We start from the raw sequence: 25,089 nt of genomic DNA, 5'->3' as shown, positions 1-25,089 counted from the left end.
CGTGGGTGACAAGAGCCTGCTGCTTCCTGCCAACTTTTATCACTTATTTGATGTTTTTATACTTTATGGTGGCCATGGAAGGGCGGCACTGAGCCTCGGCCCCAGCTCCAACCCGTTCATGCCTGTTCTTCGTGCCACGCCATTGTCACTTATCCAGGCTGCTGCTATCATCCCTACCCGGTGTCTCCTCTTGTCATGTCAGTGTCGGGAATATTTTATATAGAGTAACAGCTTGTTTCTGCTATCTCTATAAATCTGATCATGCTATGCCAAGATAAACTGAAGTAAAACCAGTCACACCCCCTGGTCACTACAAAAATTTGCTGCTAGAGGTAGAATGAGGGGAAACCAAGTTGGAGAGGGGGAAGGTATCAGCATCGGCACAGCCCACACAGCCCAGGCTCTTTTCCCTGTCCTAAATTGCTTGTGACCCAACTGCTGTGCCCCACAGCCATCTCCCTGTGGGACATGGTGTCCCTGGAGGCTCCCCAGGGCTTTTCCAGTGGATGGGAACCCTGCAGCCACAAGCACAGAGCACACTCGTGGGTGCTGGCACCTTGTCATAACATCTCTTTATTCAACACCAAAACGAAAGGGGGGGGAACAGAGGAACCACTCTGGAACCCCAACCCAGCCCTGCGCCGTGACACCGGACGGAAATAAATAGGTGGGGAGGTGCCACTCGCTCTGGGGCACAGCCACAGCCCCCAGTTCTGTGCAGGGATAATGACCCTGGGGTGCAGACCCCACTGGGCACTGCCCAACGGCCCCAAAGGACCAGAGGGGACGGGGCTGGGGGCAGCAGGGAGGACCCAGGGTGGTCCTGCCCTGAGGGGATCACTCTGGTCCTCTGGGGAGCTCTGAGCCTTGTCCCAGCACCCCCTGGCCTCAGGGGACCCAGCACCCTCATCTCCTTGCGATGGCCTCATGGCCCAGCACCAGCTCTGTCCCCAGGTGCTCCTTGCTGGGAAATCAGGGATGTGGCAGAAGGGGGATGTGGCCATGCCACCCTCACTCCTCACCCTCCAGCTTGAGGCTGATGCTGCGGGGCTTGGTCCGGGAAAAGCCGGGGGGTGCTGAGGGGGGCCCCCCATCCCGCTCTGCCTGGCTGGAGCCCCGGGAGCGCAGGAGCTGGCTCTGCTTCCGCAGGAAGTCGACAGGCGCCGGGCAGCCATAGGTGCCTTTGCCCAGCACAGGCCGTGGGGGGCCCTTGGGGGAGTGAGCCAGGGCTGCGGCTTCCAGCTGGGCCAGGTGGGCAACATAACCCTCAGAGAGGAACTGCAGGACACACAGACAGCCTGAGCCAGTGGCCACGGCTGGCTGGTGGGGTCAGCCATCATCCCCTATGTCCCCAGTCTGTCCCCAGCCCTGCCACCACTGTACCTGGCACTGGTTGTGGAACTTCTTGACAGGCCGTCCCACAATGTAGATGTGTGCTGGCGCGAGTCCCAGTGAGCTGTAGACGGAGACATCCTTGGTGGAGCCGTAGCCAGCGACTATGGAGATCTCTGCCTGCCCAGGGACAAGAGCATTAGGGCAAGGAACAGCCCTTCCCAGGGACAGCTACCCCTAAGGGCTTGGACACCCTCATGTTAAGAGGGATAGCTGGAAGCTGTCCCGAGAAGCTTCCAGCTCCGCCATGGCAATGCAGTCCAGCTCCCAGCATTCCCACCAGGATTCAGCACAGCGCCCACCACCCCAGCACCAGCCCTGTGTCCCGGCAGCACCCCCATGGCCACCTCGGTGCGCAGGCTCTGCAGGAAGGCGGCTTTCTGGCGCAGCGGGTCATGGGTGAGCCCGTCGCAGAAGGACACGGCGCCGTGGGGGAAGTTGTGCTGCGAGAGCCAGGCCACCACGCGGTGCTTCTGCATGTCGGGGCGCCCCGTCACGTAGATGATCATGTACCCCGAGTCCTGCCAGTGCCTAGGAGGGGACATGGGTGGCTGCCAGGAGCCTGTGTGGAGACAGTCCTGCTATGGGAGCTGGGATCTCCCAGTACAGCATGTATGGGTGCTGCCTCCAAAACCTCCCTGCTCCCAGGGATTTTATCAAGGAGAAGGCCCAGCAGAGCTCTGGGGACCACATTTAAACTTGGACAGGATTATTTTCCACAATAGGGCACCAGCACAGAGATGATGTTGTGCTGGAGGCAAGGGAGTGGTGGAATACCCTGCCCCTTCTCCCTGCTCTGACACTCCGCAGCTGAGTTGTCACACCATGAAAGATGGGGAAACTAAATCGCTGACAGAAGGGCACCCACCTTACAACGTCCACAGCCCCGGCTCGCACTTTGGGGTCACTGCCCATGATGGAGACGCTGGCAGTGAAGGAGCCATCGATGCTGAACACAACAGACTCCGTGCCACGGGCCACCACGGTCAGGTACGCCTCAGCATAGCTGTGGTCCCCTCTGCAAAGGCAGTGATGGTGGCTCAGCACCAGCTCTCCTGCCAGAGCAGCAGGTGTAGCTCTGCCAGAAGGGCTGCAGGAGAAACTGAGGCAACGCCTCACCTGACCACCATGCGCACAGGGTAGATCCCAATGGCCAGAGCCTTGTCTGGAGGGATGGTGAAGGTCACGCGCCCACTGCCACTCGTCACCTCGGTGCCATAGTACAGCCACTTCCCTGACAGTGGCTGTGTCATGATGTAGATGTCCACCTGAGAGAGGGAAATGGGCTGGGTAAAGGCTGGACCCCCACATCCTGCTGCATCCCTGCACAAGTCCTTACAACCTTCTCCCGCCACCCTACACAGGGTCCTGCTAACCATATCCTTCCCCTGCTGTGGGTGACACCAGCCCCATGCCCAGTCCTGGACATCCCACCCTGTTTGAGGGGTCCTGGTGGCCCCTGAGCCCAGCAATACCTTCTCTCCAGTCAGTGTCACCACGTCCAGGGGTCCGTACATGAAGCGCCCGCTGAGGACCTGCGCTTTGCCCTCACACACAATGACATCGCAGGCACGGTGGTTGGCCGTCACGTTCTGCAGGCACATGGGATGTTCAGCAGCTCCTGGGGGAGCTCCTGAGGCGCCACAGGGACATCACAGGGCTGTGGGATTGTCCCAGAACCCACACACCCCAGGATGCCCCAGGTGGCCTCCAGCTGGCCACATACCCGGATCTTCACTTGGGTGCGCTTGCGCTGCCACTTCTCCCGCGGGATGGCGGGGCTGTAGATGGAGCTCTCCTCGCTCTCCGCAGGCTGTGGCCCCTCCTTCTCCATCACCTGCCAGCAGCGCGGGACCGGCTCAGCCTCCATCGGCCCCGGCCTGCCACCCACCCCACCGGGCCCGCCGTACCTGGCGCAGGATGAAGGCCACCACGTCGGAGGATTCCCAGTAGCTGGCATGGAAGAGGTGGGGCAGGGTGATGGTGGGGAAGGCAGTCAGGGCATCGGGGCAGTACAGAGAGTAGTCAATGCGCTTCGGGCCCCACCAGCGCTCCAGGACTGCAGGGAGAACTGGAATGAAGCCTTTTCCAGACCTCATCCCCTGTTGGGCTGCCTAAGGTGTCCACGTGGGATAGGGTGGGTGGGGATGACACTTACTCTTGACAACCTCGCTGGTGCTGGCAGGAGTGGGGGGCTCTGCCGGGTCATTGCCCTTCCAGAAGCCCCCAAAGCTGCCAGTGGGGGTAGGGGGAGCAGCCACATCCACTTTGGGCAGGAACAGGGCAGAGTGTGTCTGCAGGGCCTCCGCTGAAGAGAGAGCTGGGTGAGCACACCCAGAGCCCCTGGGGACACACACCACCCCAAAACGCCCCTCCTGCAGAGCCCCAGAGCAGTGGGAAGGGCTTGCACATCCTGGATGTGGGTGCTCTGGGTACCCTGACGTGGCCCCAGGATGCCTGGCACCAGCCTGGTGCGAACTTGCTCACCCAACAGGGACGAGGTGCCGTCACCCAGGGGGTACTTCTGGTATCGGGGCACGCTGAGCGGGGGCACAGCATGGAAGGCCTTGGCCAGGAGAGGCTCCAGGCGGGAGGCGCAGGGATCGGCGGCGTGGAAGAGGTTGTAGATCTGCTCACAGGCAGGACGCAGCTGGGCCACTGCAGCACAGAGCAGGGTCAGGGGCACCAGGAGCAAAATACCCAGGAGGGGTAAAGCAGGACAGAGCAAAAGGAAAGGCTGGACAGGGAAATTTGGGGCACCAGAGATAGGCTGAGGCTGGCACAGAGCAGGAACACTCAGCCACCCACCAACACCCACACAGCCAGGGCTGGGCATGCAAGGGGCTCAAACCCAAGCAGGGCTCTCTGGGTTGGTCCTGAGGAGCTCAGGCTTGTCAGGTGAGCGTGACTCAGGGACCTGAGCCCTGCAGGGAGGGTCAGGGGCTGGCACCGGGGCAGGCAGGGATGCTCACCATCCAGAGCAGGCATGACGGTCTTGCGCAGAGCGAGCACCAGCCCCAATGGGGAACCGAAGAGGAAGAAGCCGGATACCTTAAATTCGAGGCGGGTGCTGGCACCCTCTGCCCCATCCAGCGCCACGGCACTGCTCCGGGGTGCCTCTGCCTCCAGCGGGGCCTCACTGGCCTGCAGGCTGGGACAGCAGAGACAGTGGGCATGGGGAGGGATGGCAACATCGATTCCCACCATCCTGAAGGCAAAGCTGTGCCTGGTGTGGCCCTGTTATCCCAGAGGAGCTCCAGTAAGATCCCCCCAGGGCAGGTAGCCTCCATGAAATGCTCCTTCCCAGCCTGGAGCAAATGGGAATTGTGCCCTTTCGATAAAGGACAGTATAGCCAACCATCGCCCTTGGGCTCACCTGCTTGTGGAGCTGTGCTGCTGGCTGTCCCCCTGTGCCCCTGGGGCTTCAGGGCTGGCCTGGCCCAATACTGGCGCTCCCTCTGTCCCATCAGCCAGTGGGTCCAGGCCACCACACTGCTCTGGGGAGATGGGTTCTGTGCTCTGCAGGGAAAGGCAGCAAACACCCAGATCCCATGTAGCCTCCAGTGCACCCCCAAACCCTCCCCAGGGGGTGTTGGAATGCAAGGCACTCACCAGACTGCCACGGCGGCTGCTGCTCCGGCTGCCCCCCGAGCCCGCCCGGCTCTGGCACAGGGCATCAAATCCCAGGATGCCGCCCACACAGTCCCCCAGCAGCACCACCTGCAGAAACCACAGATCCTTGAGGAAGGTGAAACCCCCAAACCCTCCATGCAGGGTCACAGCTGGACCCCAGAGCCAAGCTTCCCCCCAGATTCCACCTCACCTGGCCGCAGAAGCCAGTGCCCTCTCCAGAGTGCAGGAAGGCTGTGTAGGCCTGGTTGGCACGGGTGATGACAGTGCCCACGGCCTGCTGGTAGGTGCCTGAGGAGGTGGCCAGCAGTGGGAGTGCTGCCAGTGGGATGTGGTCCTGGCTGCTGGACAGGCTGTCCCTGTCATGGCTGTAAGGGCTGAGCCTGAGGGGACACAGTGAGGGATGAACGTGACTGTTCTGATGTCCTCATCCCACTGCATGGTACTGGTTCATCCCAGATGCCATACCAGGAGTAATCCCCATCCTGTTCCCTCCCACCACGAGGCACTTGCTCATCCAGGATGCTGTATCCAGAGTTACCCCATTCCATCCAATTCCATGCCATTTCATGCTGCGTTTATGTCCCCATCTCTCTGCACAATGCTTGCTCAACCCAGGAAGCTGCATGAGGAGTTATCCCCCATCCTATCCCATCCCATCCCATCCTACCCCACTGTCCTCGTCCCACACCAAAATACCTGCATGTCCTGGAATACCACACCAGGAATTATATGTATCCCATCCCATCTCATGACACAACACTGGCTTGGCCCAAGACACTGCACCAGGAGTTAACCTCCACCCCCTCTCCAGTCCTTAATGTCCCACCAGAAGTGAAGTCCCCTCTCCAAGGATACCAGCTCCCCGGCCCCCTGCTTTCCCAGTGGGAATCCGTACTTGGAGACAAGGGTGTAGGCTGCAGCACAGATGGGCGGGCAGGGCACCAGGCGCAGGGCCACATGTCCCAGTGCCTCGGGAAAGTGGACACGGGTGACAGCATCAAAGGTGGCTGCCAGAGTCTGCACATCCGCCTGCTTGGAGCCCGGCTCGCCTGCTCCCTGATCCAGGATGTTCCCACTGTGGAGGATGAGGAAGAGCGCGTGGATCCGGCACATCTGCTCCGTGCTCTCTGCCGTGCCTCCCTGCAGGAAGGAGAGCAGTCAAGTTGGGGGACATGGCAGGAGGGCAAGGCCCAAGGGAGGGGACACGCACCTCAGGGAAGCTGGATGTTCCCAATCCTTCATCATCTCCCTTGGCAGCGCTGGCTCCATCCCCTGTAAGCACACAGTGAGGTAGCTGGGGTCTCCAGGTGGGAATCAGGCCCCTCCCAGGACATCCACCCCAGGATTTGGGGCCAGAGCACCCCCAGAGCTCACCCAGTGCCTCATCCAGCTCTGCTGGCCGCTCAAGGGTGTCCAAGAAGTCATTGGAGCTCCACTTGGTCATCTCCTTGGCAAAGACCTCGTCGCTGTCAGACAGATCCTCTGCAGAGGCAGGAGGGAAGCGTGGGTGGGGGGACACCCCTGTGCCTGCATTCCCATCCTCAGATGCACTTGCCCCCACCCAGCCTGTTCCAGCATAGTGCCAGTACCATGGGCATCGAAAAATTCCTCTTCGGAGCTGTTCTCTGAGTCCCGGGCAATGTTCTGCATCCGCCACTCCGACAGGCTCTGAGGAGACACGCCCCCTGCCACCCATGGGGGGTCAGCACTCACAGCCCCCTGCTGCAAGAGAGACCCCCTCTCCTGCCCCACAGCTCCCCCTTGGTCATGGACCCAGATGCCCAGGGAGATCTGGAGCCATCCCTGTGTCCCTCAGAATCCCTCCTTGGGAGATCTGTGACCATCCCTAGGAAACCCAAAGCCCCAGCCCAGGAGACCCAAGCCAGGCAAAACAGTCCCCTGACACATCTCCTATAGAGAACTGCAGCATCCAGGGCAAAACCACCCCGGACCTGGTCTCACCTCCATGCTGGGAAGAGTAGGAAGACCGGGAGGAGGTGGACCACTGCTTGGCAAAGGTATCATCCGAGGGGGTATCGGTCCCTGCCTGCAGCTCAGCCTCCTCCTGACCGCCAGGACCATCTGGCTCCGGCTGCCCCTCGGGGCTGACCCCAGCCGCGGATGGCTCCTCGCCCTCGCCACACTTGGCCATCTTCTGTGCCAGCATGCGCGCCGTCTCCTCCTCCAGCTGCCGGATGTCCTCCATCGTCAGGTCCGTCCACTCGTCCTGCCAGCACCAGGCTTGGCGGTGGGCGCGCAGCATCACCTTCCTCAAGCCTGGGGGGAGAGTCCAGTGTGATCCCACTGCTGCCCAAATGATCCTCCAGCAACCCCCGGGTCTGAACTCACCCACGTCATGGATGAACTGCTCGATCTTGGACTGCATCCCCCAGTATCGGAACTCCACCTTGCAGAGCTTGTAGGCGCACATGAGGGGCCCGCTGGCTGCTGCTGCCTCCAGCCAGTCATCCCCCAGCGGCCCCCGGCCCGTCTTGGATGAGTGGTAGAGCTTGGGATCCTCCTCAGGTTTGTATTCCCCGGGGGAGATGGGATCACGCACAATGTCGATGGTGTCTGTGGGGGGAACGGCGCTTGTCACCCCGCAGCGCTTGGCAAGGGGGCATAGGTAGGAAAATAAGGAAAAAGGGACAAAATTAAGGTCAAATTATTCCCATGAGCCATGCACCCAACGCAGCTGGCAGCAAACACTCTCTGTCTGAGAATTCTAAAATCTTGGAGTTCTGGAATCATAGAAACCTGGAATAGCTTTGGTTGGAAGGGACCTTAGGGATCATCTCATTCCACCCCCTGCCATGGGCAGGGACACCTTCCACTATCCCAGGCTGCTGCAAGCCCCATCCAACCTGGCCTTGGACACTTCCAGGGATGGAGCACCCACAGTTTTTCTGGGCACCCTGTGTCAGGGCCTCACCACTCTCACAGGCAAGAATTTCCTAATAGAACATATAAAATCCCATGGCTGGAACATCACAGCCACCCTTAGTGCAGCCAAAGACATCTCTTTCCCCACGTGGGATCCCAATCCAGCACCCCAGGGAGCAGCACAGGGAGGGAGGGTCTGGGAGCTGGGGAGAGCTGAGGCTGACACACATACACACATTAGCTGGCAGATCTGGCAGCTGCAGAGTGATCCCAGCCACCCTGGGGGACATGGGGGGTGACAACAGGGAAAGCACATGGGGAAAAGTTGGCACAGTTCCTGGCTCCCCACCAAAAAGCCCAAAGGTCCCCCAAAACCAGGGCACAGCAAAACCACCATGTGACACAGGAGCCTCCAGAGAGCTGGGGGTGGGGAAAAGGAAATGAGCCCCATCTCTAGACAAAGGCAACCTTTCCCAAATGAGGGTGAGCTCCCCCCAAATGAGGATGACCTCCCAAGACGAGAGAAAGGCTCCTGAAGGACACCCAGGAAAACATGCTCCAACAGCTGTTTGGGCTCAATCCAGCACAAAATCTGCTAGAATTTGGCATTTCCAGCCCTGTCTCCAGGTCATGGTCTGGGGGATCCCAGGGCACCCCACTCATTCCCAGTACCATCCTGCAGCCCTGTCCCCAATTCTAGGATGTGCCAAGCCCATTTATTTGCCCTCCTTGATGTCCCTAAGGTGCTGTCAGCCCCTCTTCCTCCAGCTTGGACTGAAAAAAGGGAGGGAAAAGAAAACGAGAGATGCCCTGAATCCACAAAAATGATGCAATGCACAGCATGATGCCAAGCATCTTGGATAATAGCAGCAAAGAGCTGGGATAGGACCTGCTGTCCCCAAGCAGCTCCTGGCAGTGTCATTCTCATCGCAATCCAACTCCCTCTGCTTTTGCCATTGGGAGAAAGCTGCCAAGGAAGCAGTTATCCCTGCGGATCACCCAGACCATGTTTTTCCACTGCCCTTTGAAACAGGAGAGGGGTTTAAATCTGTCAGTGCTACAAGACACCAGGGCAGAGAAATCCCAGTGGGATCCACATTGGGGCTGGACCCACTTCAACCCTCCTCCCTGCGGAAGGCAGCAGCCATTGGAGATGCTGAGTGCCCTGTGGAATGCCCACTGGACGGGCACAGAGAGTGGAAAACCAGGCAGTGGGCACGGGGCCATGCCCTGATGCCGTCTGCTTGGCCCTGGTGGCTTCCTGAGGGCAGTAGGGGCAGAATTCCTGCCCCCAGGTCGCAGCCATCGGTATCCCGGCCGGACATCCCCAGTGCCGCAAGAGCCGGGGAGAGAAATAGGTCAGATGAATCATTTCCTCCGAGTGCCTATTTTGGGCCTCCATTTTAAGAGGCAGCACGTCACACTCCACACTCTGGCGCCTGAACTGACCATGTCCAACACCACTGAGAATGGGAACTCTGTGCACAGGGAAGAATCCCACCCCAAGCTCCCCGTTCTACCCATCATCCCAGCACAAAGGAGGCAGACAGCGAACTGGAGCAAAGCCCTGGGGAGAGGAGAAGCAGGGCAGGGAGTAGGAAAATGGGGACATGCTTTTCCAGCTCTCCCTGCTCCAGCTGATCCAAAACACCTCACAGGACCCAGGGGTCCCATGTACACCAGGAGAGACTGAGAAGGCAAATCCATGCCAGAACAAGGGTGGGACACGGAAGGAGAGGGGAGTAGGCTGGCACTAGAAAGGAGAAGCTGCAAACAGAAATAGAGGCAAGGGAAGAGGCAGAGGACAAAACTGTCCCTGAAAATATCTTTAATGTGGAACTTAATTCGGCAGCGCTGAGAGGGAGCAGGCACGGAGCTTGGAGCAGGGAACCTAGGGCAGGGAGCTCAGGATCCAGGGAGCTCTTCCCTTCCAGCATCCCTAAAACATGAGGGCCAGCAAGAAGAGTGAAGTTGAGTCCCTAAGGTCCCATCACAACCACACACCCATCCCAAAAGCATTATGTGGGAATCCCAGCAGCCACAGAGTCCCACCCAGTTCCCCAAGCCAGCCATACCCACCCAAAATCCTCTGCCTCTTCTCTGCGGCGCTCAGGTTGAAGATGTTGGTCTGCTGCCCCGCATCCGGGCGGTAGTATGTCTCAATCTCAATGGAAAACTTCTCCACGAAGGGACACGTGTACCTGGAGGAGCACAGGACTGAGCCAAGGGGCACGGCCAGTCCTGCAGCCCACCCCGCCGCCTCCCAGCTCCCACCTGGTGCGAGTGTAGGGATAAGCATTCCAGGATTCCTCCTCCACCTGGAGCGCGGCTTTGGGGAGCAGAGCCCGGAACCAGCTGGGGATGTGGGAGCCCACGTGGTAGATCTTGTGGGTGTACTGGCCACTGCCCCCAGGGCCATCGCTGTAGGGCCGGTTGGCCAGGATCTCCACGCCGCTGCCCTCGCCACTCGACTCCTCCCGGCTCTTCTTCTGCACAGAGACGATGGCTCGGTGCGGCCCCTCCAAGCCCCGAGACCCCACCCCCACGGGGGCCCAGGGTCCGTGTACACTCCTGCCCCATGTGCCGGCATCCACCGGCCCCACACCTGCTCACAGCACCCTCTGCTTGGCTCACTGGTCCCAAACCCGCCCAGAGCCTCAGTGAAACCCCTGCAATCTGCAAGGGTGATCCTTTGGGATCAGCCTCAGCCCCCTGCCGTGCCCCTCCAGGCTCCATGCTCAGCCCTACAGCTCCCCACACTCTGCCCCACAGCCCCCTTACACCCTCCAGCACCCCATGCTCAGCCTCACAGTCCCCTGTGCACCCTCAGGCTCAGCCCCTGCATCCCTCATGCCTCCCCACAGCCCTCTACACCCTTCAGGCCACACTCTCCAGCCTCTCCCAGCTTCCTGCACCCCCTCAGTCACAGTGCCCAGATCCCTGCACCCCTCCAGCTCCCCATGCCCAGCCCCACAGCTCTGTGCACCCCATCAGGCTCGGCCCTTGGTCCCCACACCCCTCAGGCTCAGTCCCGCAAGCCCAGACCCGTGCAGTCCCCAGGCTCACCCCCCAGACCCTGCATCCCCAGGTCCTCCCGCTCAGCCCCGCAGCTCCCTCGAGCCCTCACGCTCAGCCCCGCATTCCCACCTGGATCATGTACAGCTGGGCCACCTGGTACTCCTCCAGGCTCATAGGCAGCAGGATGTGGTACTCCTTGATCAGCATGGCGGCGGCGGGGCACAGCGGGGGCAGCTCCTGAGGGGGTTTCCGTTACACCGGACCGGGCCGGCTCCGGGACAGCTCGGGCCGGTTCGGCACCCCTTCAGAACTGCTCGGGGCGCACTCAGCTCAGCCCGGTACGGGTTCGGCCCGTCTCGGAGCCGCTCCGTCCCCGGGTTCGGCTGACTCCGGTATCGCTCGGCTCCGGGTTCGGTTCAGTCCGGTATCGCTCGGCTGCGCTCGGTCCCGGGTTCGGCCCGGCTCGGCACCACGCTCGGCTGAGTTCGGTACCGCCCGGCACCGCTCGGCCCCAGGTTCGGCCCGGCTCGGAAAAGCCCGGCCCCGGGTTCGGCGGAGTCTGGTACCGCTCGGCTCCCGGTTCGGTTCAGTCTGGTACCGCTCGGCCACCCTCGGCTCCGGGTTCGGCCCGGCTCAGTCCCGCGTTTGGCTCAGTCCGGTACCGCTCGGCCCCTCTCGGCCCCGGGTTCGGCCCGGCTCGGCCCCACTGGTCTCGGCTCCGTTGCCATGGCAACGCGGCCCCTTCCACTCCCCCCGCCCGCCCGCCCGCCCGGTCCCCGCCGCCCCCCGGCCCCACCAAACCTGCGCCGCTCCGCACCGGCCCCTCGGATCGTGACATCACAGCCCGTTCCCACGGCGACAGCCGTGACGTATGGAGGTGAGGGGGGGGCCCGTGACGTCAGAGAGCGGAAGGCAGCGAGCGCCACTCACGGGCGCTCCGCGTGTACCGGCACCGCCGCCCCCGGAAAAACCCGGTGTTTTATTTTAAAAGCCACTCTTTTAAGTGATCAACGAGTGGTCCGATCACTCCTGCACTCTCAGCTCCGGGACACCCACCCAGCGCGGCTCCAAACCCCCCCCGACTCCCCCACCTCTACCCCGCGTCCCACCATCGCCATCGGGACCCAGCCCGCGGGGACACATCGAGGCCAAGTTCCAACATTGTCCTTTATTTATAAAAACACGCATTTATAAAGAGCGGAGAGCGCGGGGAGGGGGGGCTCGGGCAGCACGGCGGCCCCCCCGCCCCCGCCGCCACCACCGGGAGGTCCCGGGGGCTCCCGGGCGGCAGCTGCCGTTACGTGCGGGCGTTTCGCTCTGTCTCTGCCAGGCACTCCCTGACCAGCGCCCGGGCGTGGATGATCCCTGCGGGGAGAAGCACAGGGACACCTCGTATCACCCTCCAGCGGCTCCCCGCGGGGCTGAGGAGCCTCGGGGGCGCCCGATTCCCCACCCTGCCCCTACCCCGCTTCAGCCGCTCCATGGCGCTCTTGCTGCCGGCGTAGGTGGGCCGGATCTCCTTCCCCATCTCCTCGATGACCGAGAGCAGGTCCGTATAGGTGCTCTGCGAGCCCTGCGCCCCGGGGGGCTTCATGGCCTGCGGGAGCAGGGGGACAAGCAGGGACGGAGGGGCTGGGGGCCGCCCCCGCCGCCGCACCCGGCCCCGGCGGCCCCGGCGCCGCGCCTCACCTGCACGTAGCCCATGGACGGCGGCCCGAAGTCATTGAAGAGCGGCCGGAAAGGGGCGGCGGCGCCAGGGACAGAACCGGAGGGCGACGGGACACTCGTGGCTGCGAGAAACTGAGGGTCACGGCCGCACTCCCTCTTCCTCGGTACCACCCTGATCCGGTACCATCCCTTCCCGGGGTACCACCCTCCATCCCTCCGGTCCCTCTCCGCTCTCGGTGCCCCCCGTCCCCCGCGGCTACCGCGGCGTTCTCTCACCGGCGGACGGTGCCCCGGGCCCCGGCGGGGCGGGGCTGGCGCTGGCGGCTCCGGGGGTAGCGGGGGCGGGAGCGATGGGCTTGTAGGACATCCCCGACGGCCGCCCGCCGCTCCCGGATCCCTGGAGCCCCGCGGCGGGGGTCGGCGTGCGGCCCCCGCGCTCGCCCCGCCGGTTGTATCGCCGGTGCCCGCCCCTCTTCAGCTCAGCTCGGCCCCGCTCGGCCCGGCGAGAAGCCGGGAACCGGAGCGGAGCGCAGCGGCCCCGGTTCCCGGTAGTGCTGCGCGGCCCCGGCCTGACCCGGGTCTCTCCCCCCTCCGCCGCCGGCGCTCGCGGTGATGACGCAGGCGCGTCACGAGCGCGACGTCATCACGCCGCCGCGCGCCCGCCGGCCGGTCACCGTGGAGACACGCGGCGTCGGCCCCGCCCCCTCGGTGCCTATCCGACCACGTGACTGCTGTGCGGGCCACGCCCCCTCCCTCGGCGGGGCCTCTCTCGGTGTCACGTGACTGACGGGCGCCGCCGCCCCGGGGGCGCGGGGGGGGGCACCGGGAGCGGCACCGCCGCGCTCCCCCCGCCGCCAAGAGCCCCCGTGTCACCCCACAGCCCCGAGCCGCCGTCGGTCAGGGCGTCCCGACTCTCCGCGGGGGTGAACACCGGCCCGGACTTTGGGGAACCGGCCCCACCCGCCGGCCGCACATTCCCCAGAGCCCTGTGCCCGCGGTCCCGGCTCCCTTGGGGGCTCCCGTGAGGCACAGTGGGAGTCTAGGGTTTTGGGGAATACCAGTGGATGGAACAACCACGAATAAACTCTTTGGAAACAACATAAAACACAAGCCAAAAGTCTGTACAGAGAGTTTTATCATTTCAAAAGGGCAAAATTGGCCCCAAAACTGCAGCCAGGGCAGGGAGGGTACCTACAGCAGCCCTGCCTGCAGCTGGCTGAGGCCCTTCCACCCAGTAATGCTTTATTTCACTCCTAGAGGGTCTCCTGGCTGGGCTGCCGGGAGTCTCCCCTGTGCTGGGGGCTGCCAGAACATCCATGAGGGTCTGTGCCAGCCCCAAAAGGGGACGGATGCCTCACCCTAGGCAGGTCTGGGGCGGGTCTGAGCTCAAACCGTGGTGGCAGGGCGGGTTATGCTGTGCAATCCGCAATAAACCTGGCGTGGGGGAGCCTGAGGGGCTCAGTGCGGCACACAGAGTGGGAATGGAGGCTGGAGGGATGAGCAGCAGGGATGGGACACAGCTGAAGGAGAGGGGACCACGATGGTGTGACTTTCAGGGTGAGGTCCAGGTGGGAAGGGGGATGATGCAGGGATAGAGCAGAGATGAGGGCGAGAGTAGTCGAAGCTCGGCCGAGCCTGTGCAGAGAAGGGTCCCGAATTCGGCCCCGGTGCCTCCCGCCACGGTCAGAGCTCAGCATTGGAGCAGCCCCGGTGCCCAGCCTCACCCCGGGCACGGGCACCGCTGTGCCAGCACTGCCCCAACCCCTGGAGCTGGGGGTCCCTCCGTGGCCCCCTCGTCTTCGTAAGGCACAGGGGGCTCGGGTCCCGCGTTGGCACACACCGCCCTCAGCGCGACATCATCCGCACAAACTCTGCCGGGGGAGGAGGGGGAACACATCTGGAACATCCCAGCTGTCCCTGGGAGCGTTCCTGGCCCCTTCCCTGCTCCTACCTTCAAAGTCCACCAGGCCGTCGCCATTGAGATCCACATCCTTGAGGATCTCATCCACCTCCCGATAGTTGAGCTGCTGCCCCAGGAGCTTGCGCATGGCCTCCCGCAGCTCCGCCATGCTGATCTGTCCATCCCCATTGCTGTCAAACTACGGACAAGGTCCCATTGCTACCGGCCACCCATGGCACACTGGCAGCCTACCTGTCTGTCCCCACTGCCCCCGTACCTCGCGGAAGGCGTCACGCAGCTCCTTGATTCCAATCATATCCGCCGTCTCCGCCAGCATCTTGGGGCCCATCAGCTCCACGAAATCATCAAAATCCACCTTGCCCCCGGCTGTGACAGGAGAGGGGTGTCAGGGGGGCAGGGGGCAGGGACTGACAGGCACCCGCTGCCCCACCACGTACTGATCTGCTGGGACAGCTCGATGAGCTCCATCTCCGTGGGCATGTAGCCCATGGTCCGCATGCACTCGCCCAGGTCCTTGTAGCTGATGTAGCCGTCGTGGTCCTTGTCGAACTCCCGGAACGCCTGCTTCAGCTCTGGGGACACCACAGCGTCACCACCGGCACCGCCACTCACCCGAGCGGGACCCCCTCCCCAGCAGCTCACCTTCGATCTCCTCGGGCCGCAGCTCCCGGTCCTGGGGAGGAGAGAAGGGGAAGAGACGAAAGAGGGGTCCTGCTCCCGCGGATCCCACAGGGATTCTGCCCTGCGCCCCCCGGGAGCACGCGGGGAGGGGAGGGACGGTGCCGTACCCGTTGGGTGATGGCGATGCTCTGCCGCAGAAAGATGCAGGCCGGCCCCACCAGCCCCTGCAGCACCGAGTATCCCTGCATCGGGGGGGTCTGCGCCGCGTCCAGTACGTCCTCAGGGTCCCCTGCGCCGGAGCCTGGAGCGCCCGAGCGCGGCTTCCCATCCTGCGGGTGGAGCAGGCGTCAGCGGCGAGGGGGGGCCGAGCAGGGACCCCCCCCCTCCTCCTCCTCCTGCTGCCCCGCGGGTGCCGCAGCCCTGCCGTGCCTTGGGGAGCCGCCGCTCAGGGGTCTTGGTGCAGTTGCCCATGGCTGGGGGCTGCCCCCGCGCCGCAGGACATGCCTGGCCCCGGGGGGGCCGGCTGGCGCAGACCGCGGGGCTGCCACCGGGGATTTGAGGTTTTTATGGAATATCTGGGGATATGCAGGGCAGGCGCGGGGGGGTGGGTGCCGCGCCCGCGTGCATAATCCTCCGGATTATTCCCCGCTCGGCCGCCCTGCTCCAGATGTGGGCAGCCGCCCAGCTGTTCCCCAGTCCCGCAGCCTCCCTGCGAAGGCACTCAGGATCCCCGGCACCCACCGTGCCCCGGGCCCGTCCCCGCCGCCGGTTACCTGCCCAAAAGCGGGGGGCGGCCGGGGCTCCGGCTCCTGGGCAGCCCGCTGAAGCTCCACGGGGGACGCACCACTACGGCTTAATCTGCCCTGGCTGCCCGCAGTGCCGGCGGTGCCGGGCCCCCTGAGCCGAGGGGCCGGCCGGGAGCCGCGGGGCCCTCTCCGGCCGGGGCCGTGGCGCCGGGGGCTGCCCCGGCAGGCGGGGGGCGCGGGGCTGCCAGGGCCGCGCCGCTGCGGGCCGCGGAAGAGAAAGAACATCCCGCCCGCTCCTGCTCCTTCTCCCCACTACCGGGACAGAGCAGGAGAAACCAGATCGCCCCGGAGCTGCGCCCGTCCCTCGCAGGGACGAGGCCACCGCCGTCCCCGGGACCCGCCGCGGAGCACAGGAGATCGGGTGGAGCGCAGCGACCCCCCGGGGCGCTGGGGGGGGAGCGGGGCGTCCCGGGGGGCTCCGGGGGGGGCGGACGGGGGGCTCCGGTTTCAGCACCGAAACCCGACCCGGGCCGGGCGCGGGGCACGTGCCGGCGCGCCAACCGCCAGGCCACGCCCCCCCGGCGCCGCGAGCCCGCCCTGTGACCGCGCCCCCCGCTCCGGCCCCGCCCCCTCCACGCGGCCCCGCCCCAAACCTACCCTGGGCCGGCCTCTCTCGTGACGTCACTGCAGCGCCGGCGGCGCTCCGCGTGACGTCACCGGGGGGCGGCTGAAGGTGACGGCGGCGGGTCCCGCTGCCGGTGCCCCCCGCCATGGCCGGCAGGCAGCTCCTGGCGCTGCGGCGTCTGCCCGCCGCCTCCTTCTCGGTGAGCGGGGACGGGGCGGGGAGCGCCGGGACCGTGCGGTACCGCTCCCGGTGTTCCCGGGGCTGAATCCGTGTGTCCCCGCAGACGGCGCCCAAGAAGACGCAGTTCGGGTCGCTGCGGGATGAGGACCGGATCTTCACCAACCTCTACGGGCGGCACGACTGGCGGTGAGTAGCGGGAGCAGCGTGGGGAGCGCCGGCGCCCCGTGCCCGGTGCCAGCGTGCCCGGTGCCCCGTCCCGGTGTCACCGTGCCCGGTGCCCGCAGGCTGCGGGGCGCGCTGCGCCGCGGGGACTGGTACAAGACGAAGGAGATCCTGCTCAAGGGCGTGGACTGGATCCTCGGCGAGATCAAGACCTCGGGGCTGCGGGGCCGCGGCGGCGCCGGGTTCCCCACCGGGCTCAAGTGGAGCTTCATGAACAAACCCTCGGACGGGAGGTGAGACCGGCACAGCTCCGGTAGCGCGGCCCCGGCCTGCGGGGAGCCCCCGCTGACCGTGAGCTCCCCGCAGACCCAAGTACCTGGTGGTGAACGCGGACGAGGGCGAGCCGGGCACCTGCAAAGACCGGGAGATCATGCGGCACGACCCGCACAAGCTGCTGGAGGGCTGCCTGGTGGCGGGACGGGCCATGGGCGCCCGCGCCGCCTACATCTACATCCGCGGGGAGTTCTACAACGAGGCCTCCAACCTGCAGGTGCGGGGAGCGCCCCACAGCCCCCCCACAGCCCGGCGGGGCTCGGGGCGCTCCGGGGCTCACCCCCTGCCCCCTGCAGGTGGCCATCCGCGAGGCCTACGAGGCCGGGCTGCTGGGCGGCGACGCCTGCGGCTCGGGATACGCCTTTGACGTGTTCGTGGTGCGCGGTGCCGGCGCCTACATCTGCGGGGAGGAGACGGCGCTCATCGAGTCCATCGAGGGCAAGCAGGGGAAGCCCCGCCTCAAGCCCCCCTTCCCCGCTGACGTGGGTACGGCGCCACAGCTCTGTCCCCGGTTCCCAGCTGCCACCCCAAAACAACTGTCCCCAGGACACTGTCCTGCTGCAGGGACAACACCACAGCCAACACCACGTCCATTAAGAGCTCCCACTGTTCCATAGAATGGTGTGGGTTGGAAGGGAGCTGTCTCATTCCACCCCACTCCCATGGGCCACATACCACAATCCCAGGTTGCTCCAAGCCCTGTTGAACTTGGCCTCGGACACTTCAGGGATGCGGCAGCTACAGCATCTTTGCGCCACTTGTGCCAGGGCATCACCACCCTCACAGGGAGGAATTTTTTCCTGATGTTTCCCCAGGTGTGTTCGGCTGCCCCACCACGGTGGCCAACGTGGAGACAGTGTCGGTGGCCCCCACCATCTGCCGGCGCGGCGGCGCCTGGTTCGCCAGCTTCGGCCGGGAGCGGAACTCCGGCACCAAGCTCTTCAACATCTCGGGGCACGTCAACACGCCCTGCACGGTGGAGGAGGAGATGTCGGTGCCGCTGAAGGAGCTCATTGAGAAACACGCCGGTGAGCGCCGCGCTGAGCCGGGCCGCAGCGGGGCCAGAGCTGCCTGTCCTGACCCTCCTCTTTGCAGGAGGCGTCCGCGGGGGCTGGGACAACCTGCTGGCCGTCATCCCGGGCGGCTCCTCCACACCGCTGCTGCCCAAGTCCGTGTGTGAGACCGTGCTGATGGACTTCGACTCCCTGGTGCAGGCGCAGAGCGGGCTGGGCACAGCTGCCGTCATCGTCATGGATAAATCGGTGAGGGGTGGGCTCCCCCAGCTCCCCCAGCCATGGTGAGACCCTTGCCTTCCTCACCTTCCCTCTCTTCCCAGACCGACATCGTCAAAGCCATCGCGCGCCTGATCGAATTCTACAAGCATGAGAGCTGTGGGCAGTGCACCCCATGCCGGGAAGGTGAGTGGGGGCCATGGCTGAGGGGCTGCAGGGTGGGGCACTGCAGGGACTCATCCCCATCCCGATTCCCACAGGTGTGGACTGGATGAACAAGGTGATGGCGCGGTTTGTGCGGGGTGACGCACAGGCTGCTGAGATCGACGCGCTCTGGGAGATCAGCAAGCAGATCGAGGGACACACCATCTGTGCCCTGGGCGATGGCGCGGCCTGGCCCGTGCAGGTGAGGGGCCTGGAGGGTTGGAGGGGCCAGCAGCCTTCCCCCACCCCGTTAACCACTGCCCCACTCCATGCAGGGCCTCATCCGCCACTTCCGCCCCGAGCTGGAGGAGAGGATGCGGCGCTACAACGAGGGGAAAGCCCGAGCGGCGTCGGCGTAAGGATCCACCACCACGCCTCCCTCGTCCTGCTTGGAAGGGGTTTCTGGGGTGCTGGCAGCACTCAGAGGCTTCTCAATAAATGCTGCTGTGTTCCCAGGCTCTGCTGTGGGCATTACATTGTAGAAGGGGACTGACAGGGCAGAGGGCCTCAAGGTCCTGCTGCCCCTGGGGAATAAGATCACCAGGGATCATGGGATCACACAGATGGAGCCCGAGGGGATATCCTGGATTTCCATAGGCTAGGGGTGGGGCAGAGGCAATGGCTGTGGGGTACTAACAGACACAGTCCCCTCCTTGGGGACCCCACACTCCCTGTCCCCGCCACGGTGGCACCAAGACTCCTCCTCCTGTGCCCGTGCCAAGGGACAGCTGTCCTGGCCACAGTCCACAACTTGGAGCCCAGGGCAGTTCCAAACATGGCTTTTACTGAATCACAGTGTGCGACATCCCTGCTGGGCTCGGAGCCGTTTCCCCATGCACGTGGAGAACCGAGGCACAGGGACCCTGCAGCCGCCCCTGCCCGCTCAGGCCGGGGCTTTCCGCGGGGGCACGCGGGTCTTCCTGCGGTAGCGGCCGGGCAGCAGCAGCTCCAGGGTCAGCTCGGTGATGATGGCTGTGAGCCCCCAGACCTTGTGGGGGCCGTTGAGGAACACGGGCAGGGTGTATCCGTAGCCGCTGGCCGTGCGGAAGTGGGTGTAGCCCTGGTTCTCCTCGCGGAGCAGGTGAGCCAGGGGCAGGGTGAACACCTCCTCCACCTGTCACACAGACCACAGTGACAGGAGCGGCTGCCAGGGGAAGGGGAGAAGCCCTGGGGAGGAGCCACTCACCTCATCAGGGTTGGGGTTCAGTGTCAAGGCCTCCAGCGGTCCCAGGTTGGCCACGACGGGCGCCACAGTCATTCCATGCTGGAAGGTGTGTCAGCGAGGGACAGGGTGACACCCCCTCCCCAAAGTGCCCGTGCCTTGAGCCCCTGCACCCAGTGCAGGCACCCACCCTGTGTGTCACCCCCTCACCAGTGCCACTGCCTTGTGTCCCATCACCTTGAATCCCCAGAATTCTTGTCACCCGTATCCCTGATGACCTGTCCCTGTCACCCAGAATCATCATTTGTAACACCTGTCACCCACGTCCCTGTCCCCCTGAATCTGCCACACATGACCCTGTTGCTTTGTCCCTGTCACCCATGACCCTGCTGCTTTTTCCTTGTCATTCCAATCCGCTGCTGCCTGCAACCCCCCCTCACCTGTGTTCCTGTCCCCCTGGACCCCAGTCACCTGCACCCTGTTCACCCATCTCCTTGCCTTGTCCCTGTCACCCAGAACCCTTGCTCTGTCCCCTGTGTCCCTACTGCTTTATCTCTGTCAACTGAACCCCTTCCTCCTCTGTGTCCCTGTGGCCTTATTCCTGTCACATCTTGTTCCTGTCACCACAACCCCTGTCACCTGTGCCCCTGTCACCCCAAAGCCATCACGCCAGAACCTTTGTCCCCGTCACCTCGAACCCGTCATCCGTGACCCTGTTGCCTTGCCCCAGTCACCCGTGACGCTGCCACCTTCCCTGTCACCTTGAACCCATCCCGTGTCCCTGCCCGCCCTTGTCCCCGCGCCTCCAAGCCCCGCCGATCCCCGGTACCCGGTCGGGCAGCGTCCGAAGCTGTCCCCAGACGCTGGTGGCTGCCACCGCCACCCCCAGCTCCTCCCGCGTCTCCCGCAGAGCCGTGGCCACCGCGTCCCCGTCCGCCGGGTCCCGCCGCCCACCGGGGAAGCTGCGGGAGGGATCGGGGGCTGGGGTCAGGGCCGGCCCGGCCCCGGTGCCCGCTCCCCCCGCCGGTACCTGACGTCGCCGCTGTGGGGGCCGGCGAGGCGGCGGGAGCGGAGCGTGAAGAGCAGCGCGGGGCGGCCGCGCACCGAGCACAGCGGCACCAGCACCGCGGCCGCCGCCGCCGCGCCCCCCGCGCCCGCCGCCGCCAGCCGCGCCCGGCACCGCCGCTCGCTGCCGCCGCTCAGCACATCCCCGGCGTCCCCGGCACCGTCGGCACCGCCCGGGCCCGCCATGGCGCCGGCACGGGGCGGGAGGAGCGGCGAGGGAGGAGGGACGCGGGGAGGGACCGGCACCGCCCCCCGCACCGAGCCCGCCCCGCCGCGGCCCGGCCGTGCCGAGCGTGGGGCAGCCCTGCCCGGGGTGCGGAACGGCCCCGGCCGGGTATGAACCGCCTGCCAGCCGCTCCCAGGCGTGCAGCTCTTTGGCTGTGTGTGCAACAGCCGCCCCCAGGTGTGTGAGTGTGTGACCCACGTCCCACCTTCGCGGTGTCCCTGCCAGGTGTGCCAGTCCTGCTCCAGCCCCACCAGGTGTGCAACAACTCCCGCCAGGTGTGCCACCTACCCTCCAGCTTTGTGACAACCTTCCGGCTCTGCCGGCTGTGCAAGGCCTGCTCCAGCCATGCCATATCCCTCATCACGGGTGCAGCAGCCCCTGCCAGGTGTACAATGATCCCCTCAGAGTGTGTCCTCCTTGCTGGTGTGTGACAGCCCCTGCCAGCTGTGTGACCCCAGCTCCCAGCCCCACACAACCCCCTGGGTGTGCAAACCTCTGGCCCAGTGTGCAACGCTCACCTCTGACCCCCACAGGCCTGGCAAGGACCCTTCCAGGAGTCCAACAACCCCTTCCAGGCATCCAAGAGCCCCTTCCAGGCACACACTCCCCCTACTGCTGACAGCCCCCATGTGCCACTGGCCCTCCATGTCAGCAGGTGCCTGGGCTTGTCAGGGAATTTCTGCTGTGGAAACAGCCTCAATGGTGTTTGAGGTTGGGAAAAGGCTCCTGGATAAGTCTGGGAATGCTGGTGACCGGCCAGCCCCTCTTTCCAGGAAACCTCCATGGACAGAGACTCTCACACCTGCATCTTCAGCTCTCAGCAGGAAATGATTTTTAAAAAACTGTATAGAAATCATCACTCTCCATGATTCTTTGCTTCCAGAGCCCACCATTGGCTCCACAATCCCACTCCCATCTCTGGAATCAGCGGAACCTCTGCTCCTCCCACACATATCGCTTCCCTGCTGGAACCTTGCGCAAGAACAGGCTGTTCCCTCGGCTCATGTTGCCCTGGAAAGGGAAAACGACCATGGAGGGGCCACAAAAGGTCCAGGGTGGCCTCTCCAAACCCCATGGGGCTCCCACCTGGCTCCTCTCTGTGTCCCTGGTGTCTGGAGCATCCCAGCTCCAGCACTTACCTCCCTCTGCAGCTGGCTCCAGCAATCCAGCCAGGAGGAGTAGGTGGGTGCATAGGGAAGGAGACCCCCGGCCAACCTGGGGAAGGGAGGAAAGACCCACAGGGAATTATTCCCATCAGGGAATGACCCAATCCCTCTGTAGCTCCACACCAGGTTAAACCCCAAAACGACCCTCTCCCACTTTAAGCACGGAGGGATCAACCCTGTGGAGCACTGGAAGCACCTTTCCACCTGGGAATTTCAGTTCCAGGAGCTGATCCGGGGCAGAGGGACGCAGGGTCAGTGGGAGCAGGGACTCACCCGCAGTTGTTCACAGCCATCAGGTTGGAGACCAGGACGAAAGGGTAGGTCAGCATGCTGGCAAAAAACTGCAGGAAAAATGGGGATCAGTGGGATACTCCCTCTTCCCTCCACATCGGGAGAACCCCTCAGAGTTTCTTCCCAGGGAGGGGAGCCCACTCCTGCCACCTCCACAGGGTCACACGTGTCCTCCAGGGAGCATCCCTTGGCCTGTGGGTTAATCCGGCTGATCCCACCCTGGCAGCCGCAGGATTCCAGGAACACACCCCTCCCTAGGGAAAGGATCCGCTCCCTGCCCATGGCCGTACTCACCCCAGTGACCGCCTGGGAGTAGCTCTTCATCTCAGTCATGGCGGAGACCTGAGGAGGAGCAACAGCACCTGAGTCCCCCCAGAGCGGGGTGGTGGCTCCCAGAACACCCCCGGAGCTGCCCCCCGTGAGCTCCGGGCACTGGGGATGCCGGAGCAGAGCCTACCCCGTTCTCCAGCGCGTACGTGTTGATGAGGTAGGCCAGCATGTTGCACAGCCACAGGGAGAGGATGTCCCCGAGGAGCCGCGGGATGAGGCCGCTGCAAGGGAACAAACAGTGGGAATGATGGCCCAGGGTTGGGATGTGGCTGTGAGGAGAGCTGGGAATAGCTGGTGTGGGACAGGGTGAGAGGGAACAGCCATCCCTGGGAGCTGGGATGCTCGGGTGAGCGATCCAGAGCTGCTGGAGGGATCCGATGTACTCCCAGGAAGGCTTTGGGACCTTCCCACCGCTGCCACCCCCGCCGTGCCCCTCCCCGCCTTGCCGGCACTCACGCGAAGAATCCCAGGATTCCCTCTTCCCGGTAGATTGTGGCGAAGGCGCTTAGTGTCCCGCTGGGATAGGGAGGAAGAGGAGGGATAAGGTCAGGGGTGGACCCCAGGACTCCTGGCCCCCCAGAGCACCCAGAGCCCCCGGGCCGTACCTGTACTTGGTCTCGCGGCCGATGAACTGCACCATGCAGCGCAGGGTGATCACTGCGGGGACATGGGGGGGACACGGGGGGACATGGGGGTGACAGAAGGCTCCTGGCACTGCGCCCCCGGGCCCCTGGGGTGGGGGGACACCTACCGTGGAAGGGGTGGGTGATGAGGGTGGCGGCAGAGCGGGCGACCATCTCCTGGGAGGTCTGGGAACAAAGGGAGCCTCAGCAGGAGGGGACAGGGATGTGACATTCCACTGCCTCCCTCCTCCTCCTGCTGCTCCTCACCTCCTTGAGCACCTGCTCCAGCGAGGACTCCTTCCTCCTGGCTCCAGGCTGGAGGGGGAAGGAGCAGTCAGGGGGGAACAGCTGCCCGAAGAGGGGAGGCTGTCCCCAGGGTGGGGTGGAAGCTCCGGATGCAGGGCTGGGGCTGCCCAAATCCGGGGGCCATGGGAAGGAGGGAGAGAGGGAAGAGAAACGGGAGGAGGAGGAAAGAACATAGAGAACCAAAGGGAAAAGAAGGAGGGAAAGCATGGAGCAGGGAAAAAGGACAGAAGAGCAGAATGAAGGAAAGAGGGAAGGAGAGAGAGAAGAGGAGAAAGGAAAGAAGAGAAAAGGAGAAGGAGAAAAAGGAGAAAGGAATGAGGGAAAGAAGAAAAGAAAGGATAAGAGAAGACTAGAAGAACAGAGAAATAAAGGGAGAAAGGAGGAGACAGGAGGGGAGGGAAGGATGCATTCCCTGTGGGAAGCATCTCTACACCCACCTCAGCCTTCTCGGCCTCCTGGTACCGCTGCGGAGCAAAGAGCAAGGTCAGCGCAGGGTCAGCACCGTGCGGGGAGCCAGGGGGCCCCGGTGTCCCCCCGTCCCGGCGGCAGAACCCCCGGTTCCCGCAGCGCCCCGCCCGTGCCGGTACCTGCAGCACTTTGCTGTGCACCACGGTGCCGATGGCGCTGGAGCAGAGGCGGGGGGTGAGGCCTTTAAAGAGTCCTGCTCTCCCGTCCACCTTTATGATGTGCTTGGCTGGGGACAGCGGGGACCGTCAGCCCCGGGGGGACCCCGCGGCGGCACCGGGACGGCGCCGGGGCGGCCCCACCAAGGCGGACTCACCGTAAGAGAAGAGGCCGGGCAGCTGATACACCTGGCGGCCGAAGATGTTCCTCCCCAGGGTGGGCGGCAGCGGCTCGTAGCCCACCTGCAGCGGCAACGGGCAGGCTGTATCCCCCGCGCGGCCGATACCGGCCCGGTACCCCCTCTCAACCCCGCCGTTCCCGCCCTTACCTGCACTAGCACCTTCACGTACATGAGCGGCTGCGAGAGCACGGTGAGCCCCGAGCCCAGCAGCACCTGCGAAGCCGCGTTCTCCATGGTGCCGCCCCGGCGTCACGGCACAGAAGGACACGGCCACGGCTGCCGCCGCTTCCGCTTCCGCCTCCCGGGAGTTCCGGCGCCGCCGTGACGCCATTCCGGCCGCTGGGGGGCGCCCTGGGAGCAGCGGCTGCCATGGAAACGGCCGGAGGCGCCGTGGGGGTGTTGCCATGGCAACGGGGCCTGCGGGCCTGGGGCACCCACGGGGCCTGCGGGGACGCCGTGGTGACAGGGGGGACAGCGGGGTCACAGGGCTGAGGAGT

General features: G+C 64.5%; 6 protein-coding genes across 7 annotated transcripts; 1 reads left to right on the top strand and 5 right to left on the bottom strand.

Annotated features, from left to right (window-relative positions):
* Positions 1–150: 150 nt before the first annotated feature.
* PITPNM1 (phosphatidylinositol transfer protein membrane associated 1) lies at positions 151–11,596 on the bottom strand. The gene is made up of 23 exons (XM_058807914.1): positions 11,056–11,596; positions 10,183–10,397; positions 9,988–10,109; positions 7,375–7,599; positions 6,988–7,302; positions 6,615–6,710; positions 6,400–6,507; positions 6,236–6,297; positions 5,921–6,165; positions 5,216–5,405; positions 5,005–5,112; positions 4,769–4,911; positions 4,365–4,543; positions 3,880–4,050; positions 3,551–3,700; positions 3,303–3,451; positions 3,119–3,229; positions 2,868–2,984; positions 2,512–2,660; positions 2,261–2,410; positions 1,740–1,923; positions 1,384–1,512; positions 151–1,278 (listed from the first exon to the last, which is right to left on the bottom strand). Exons 1-23 carry the CDS (start codon positions 11,131–11,133, stop codon positions 1,012–1,014), a joined length of 3,663 nt encoding a protein of 1,220 aa, XP_058663897.1. The 5' UTR covers positions 11,134–11,596; the 3' UTR covers positions 151–1,011.
* Positions 11,597–12,079: 483 nt separating this feature from the next.
* Positions 12,080–13,227, bottom strand: CDK2AP2 (cyclin dependent kinase 2 associated protein 2). Its single transcript, XM_058807186.1, has 4 exons — positions 12,871–13,227; positions 12,616–12,716; positions 12,391–12,523; positions 12,080–12,291 (listed from the first exon to the last, which is right to left on the bottom strand). The coding sequence occupies exons 1-4, from the start codon at positions 12,959–12,961 to the stop codon at positions 12,224–12,226; spliced, it is 393 nt and encodes a 130-aa protein (XP_058663169.1). The 5' UTR covers positions 12,962–13,227; the 3' UTR covers positions 12,080–12,223.
* A 691-nt stretch (positions 13,228–13,918) lies between these two features.
* Positions 13,919–15,607, bottom strand: LOC131558715 (calcium-binding protein 2-like). 2 transcript variants are annotated; one of them, XM_058806696.1, is made up of 7 exons: positions 15,566–15,607; positions 15,304–15,465; positions 15,158–15,188; positions 14,953–15,087; positions 14,772–14,881; positions 14,546–14,693; positions 13,919–14,465 (listed from the first exon to the last, which is right to left on the bottom strand). In XM_058806696.1, the coding sequence occupies exons 1-7, from the start codon at positions 15,605–15,607 to the stop codon at positions 14,440–14,442; spliced, it is 654 nt and encodes a 217-aa protein (XP_058662679.1). In that variant the 3' UTR covers positions 13,919–14,439. The 2 variants fall into 2 exon arrangements, with proteins under 2 accessions (XP_058662679.1, XP_058662680.1); XM_058806697.1 differs by lacking the exon at positions 15,304–15,465.
* A 973-nt stretch (positions 15,608–16,580) lies between these two features.
* Positions 16,581–19,076, top strand: NDUFV1 (NADH:ubiquinone oxidoreductase core subunit V1). The gene is made up of 10 exons (XM_058806695.1): positions 16,581–16,706; positions 16,791–16,873; positions 16,972–17,142; positions 17,216–17,399; positions 17,479–17,668; positions 17,998–18,210; positions 18,278–18,444; positions 18,519–18,600; positions 18,675–18,820; positions 18,894–19,076. The coding sequence occupies exons 1-10, from the start codon at positions 16,653–16,655 to the stop codon at positions 18,975–18,977; spliced, it is 1,374 nt and encodes a 457-aa protein (XP_058662678.1). The 5' UTR covers positions 16,581–16,652; the 3' UTR covers positions 18,978–19,076.
* A 314-nt stretch (positions 19,077–19,390) lies between these two features.
* On the bottom strand, positions 19,391–21,046 carry NUDT8 (nudix hydrolase 8). Its single transcript, XM_058807611.1, has 4 exons — positions 20,811–21,046; positions 20,610–20,742; positions 19,805–19,882; positions 19,391–19,732 (listed from the first exon to the last, which is right to left on the bottom strand). Exons 1-4 carry the CDS (start codon positions 21,029–21,031, stop codon positions 19,502–19,504), a joined length of 663 nt encoding a protein of 220 aa, XP_058663594.1. The 5' UTR covers positions 21,032–21,046; the 3' UTR covers positions 19,391–19,501.
* Positions 21,047–21,880: 834 nt separating this feature from the next.
* Positions 21,881–24,900, bottom strand: MTCH2 (mitochondrial carrier 2). Its single transcript, XM_058806977.1, has 13 exons — positions 24,740–24,900; positions 24,569–24,653; positions 24,375–24,481; positions 24,225–24,251; positions 23,749–23,796; positions 23,610–23,667; positions 23,464–23,515; positions 23,315–23,374; positions 22,986–23,079; positions 22,823–22,870; positions 22,511–22,578; positions 22,211–22,286; positions 21,881–22,082 (listed from the first exon to the last, which is right to left on the bottom strand). The coding sequence occupies exons 1-13, from the start codon at positions 24,824–24,826 to the stop codon at positions 21,996–21,998; spliced, it is 897 nt and encodes a 298-aa protein (XP_058662960.1). The 5' UTR covers positions 24,827–24,900; the 3' UTR covers positions 21,881–21,995.
* Between the last annotated feature and the right edge of the window lie 189 nt (positions 24,901–25,089).

Source organism: Ammospiza caudacuta, chromosome 6 (genome assembly GCF_027887145.1).
Source record: "Ammospiza caudacuta isolate bAmmCau1 chromosome 6, bAmmCau1.pri, whole genome shotgun sequence".
NCBI classification, from domain to species: Eukaryota; Metazoa; Chordata; class Aves; order Passeriformes; family Passerellidae; genus Ammospiza; species Ammospiza caudacuta.
The sequence above is the reverse complement of the archived record's forward strand: the minus strand, read 5'-3'. Positions and strand labels throughout refer to the sequence as shown.

Excerpts from the sequence above, each read along its gene's own strand:
- NUDT8 (XM_058807611.1), bottom strand. The coding sequence starts at position 21,031 with ATGGCGGGCCCGGGCGGTGCCGACGGTGCCGGGGACGCCGGGGATGTG. Across the intron at positions 19,883-20,609 it reads TTCGGACGCTGCCCGACCGG|CATGGAATGACTGTGGCGCC; the intron begins GTACCGGGGATC and ends CACACCTTCCAG. Across the intron at positions 19,733-19,804 it reads TGAACCCCAACCCTGATGAG|GTGGAGGAGGTGTTCACCCT; the intron begins GTGAGTGGCTCC and ends TCTGTGTGACAG.
- CDK2AP2 (XM_058807186.1), bottom strand. The coding sequence starts at position 12,961 with ATGTCCTACAAGCCCATCGCTCCCGCCCCCGCTACCCCCGGAGCCGCC. Across the intron at positions 12,524-12,615 it reads CGTCCATGGGCTACGTGCAG|GCCATGAAGCCCCCCGGGGC; the intron begins GTGAGGCGCGGC and ends CTGCTCCCGCAG. Across the intron at positions 12,292-12,390 it reads CATGGAGCGGCTGAAGCGGG|GGATCATCCACGCCCGGGCG; the intron begins GTAGGGGCAGGG and ends TTCTCCCCGCAG.
- PITPNM1 (XM_058807914.1), bottom strand. The coding sequence starts at position 11,133 with ATGCTGATCAAGGAGTACCACATCCTGCTGCCTATGAGCCTGGAGGAG. Across the intron at positions 6,166-6,235 it reads GAACATCCAGCTTCCCTGAG|GGAGGCACGGCAGAGAGCAC; the intron begins GTGCGTGTCCCC and ends TCCTTCCTGCAG. Across the intron at positions 3,701-3,879 it reads CGGCACCTCGTCCCTGTTGG|CGGAGGCCCTGCAGACACAC; the intron begins GTGAGCAAGTTC and ends CTCTCTCTTCAG.
- NDUFV1 (XM_058806695.1), top strand. The coding sequence starts at position 16,653 with ATGGCCGGCAGGCAGCTCCTGGCGCTGCGGCGTCTGCCCGCCGCCTCC. Across the intron at positions 17,669-17,997 it reads CCCCTTCCCCGCTGACGTGG|GTGTGTTCGGCTGCCCCACC; the intron begins GTACGGCGCCAC and ends ATGTTTCCCCAG. Across the intron at positions 18,821-18,893 it reads GCGCGGCCTGGCCCGTGCAG|GGCCTCATCCGCCACTTCCG; the intron begins GTGAGGGGCCTG and ends CACTCCATGCAG.
- LOC131558715 (XM_058806696.1), bottom strand. The coding sequence starts at position 15,607 with ATGGGCAACTGCACCAAGACCCCTGAGCGGCGGCTCCCCAAG. Across the intron at positions 15,466-15,565 it reads CTGAGCGGCGGCTCCCCAAG|GATGGGAAGCCGCGCTCGGG; the intron begins GCACGGCAGGGC and ends CTCCACCCGCAG. Across the intron at positions 15,088-15,157 it reads GCGGCCCGAGGAGATCGAAG|AGCTGAAGCAGGCGTTCCGG; the intron begins GTGAGCTGCTGG and ends TGGTGTCCCCAG.
- MTCH2 (XM_058806977.1), bottom strand. The coding sequence starts at position 24,826 with ATGGAGAACGCGGCTTCGCAGGTGCTGCTGGGCTCGGGGCTCACCGTG. Across the intron at positions 22,579-22,822 it reads ACTCCCAGGCGGTCACTGGG|TTTTTTGCCAGCATGCTGAC; the intron begins GTGAGTACGGCC and ends TTTTTCCTGCAG. Across the intron at positions 22,083-22,210 it reads GGAGCCAGCTGCAGAGGGAG|GGCAACATGAGCCGAGGGAA; the intron begins GTAAGTGCTGGA and ends TTCCCTTTCCAG.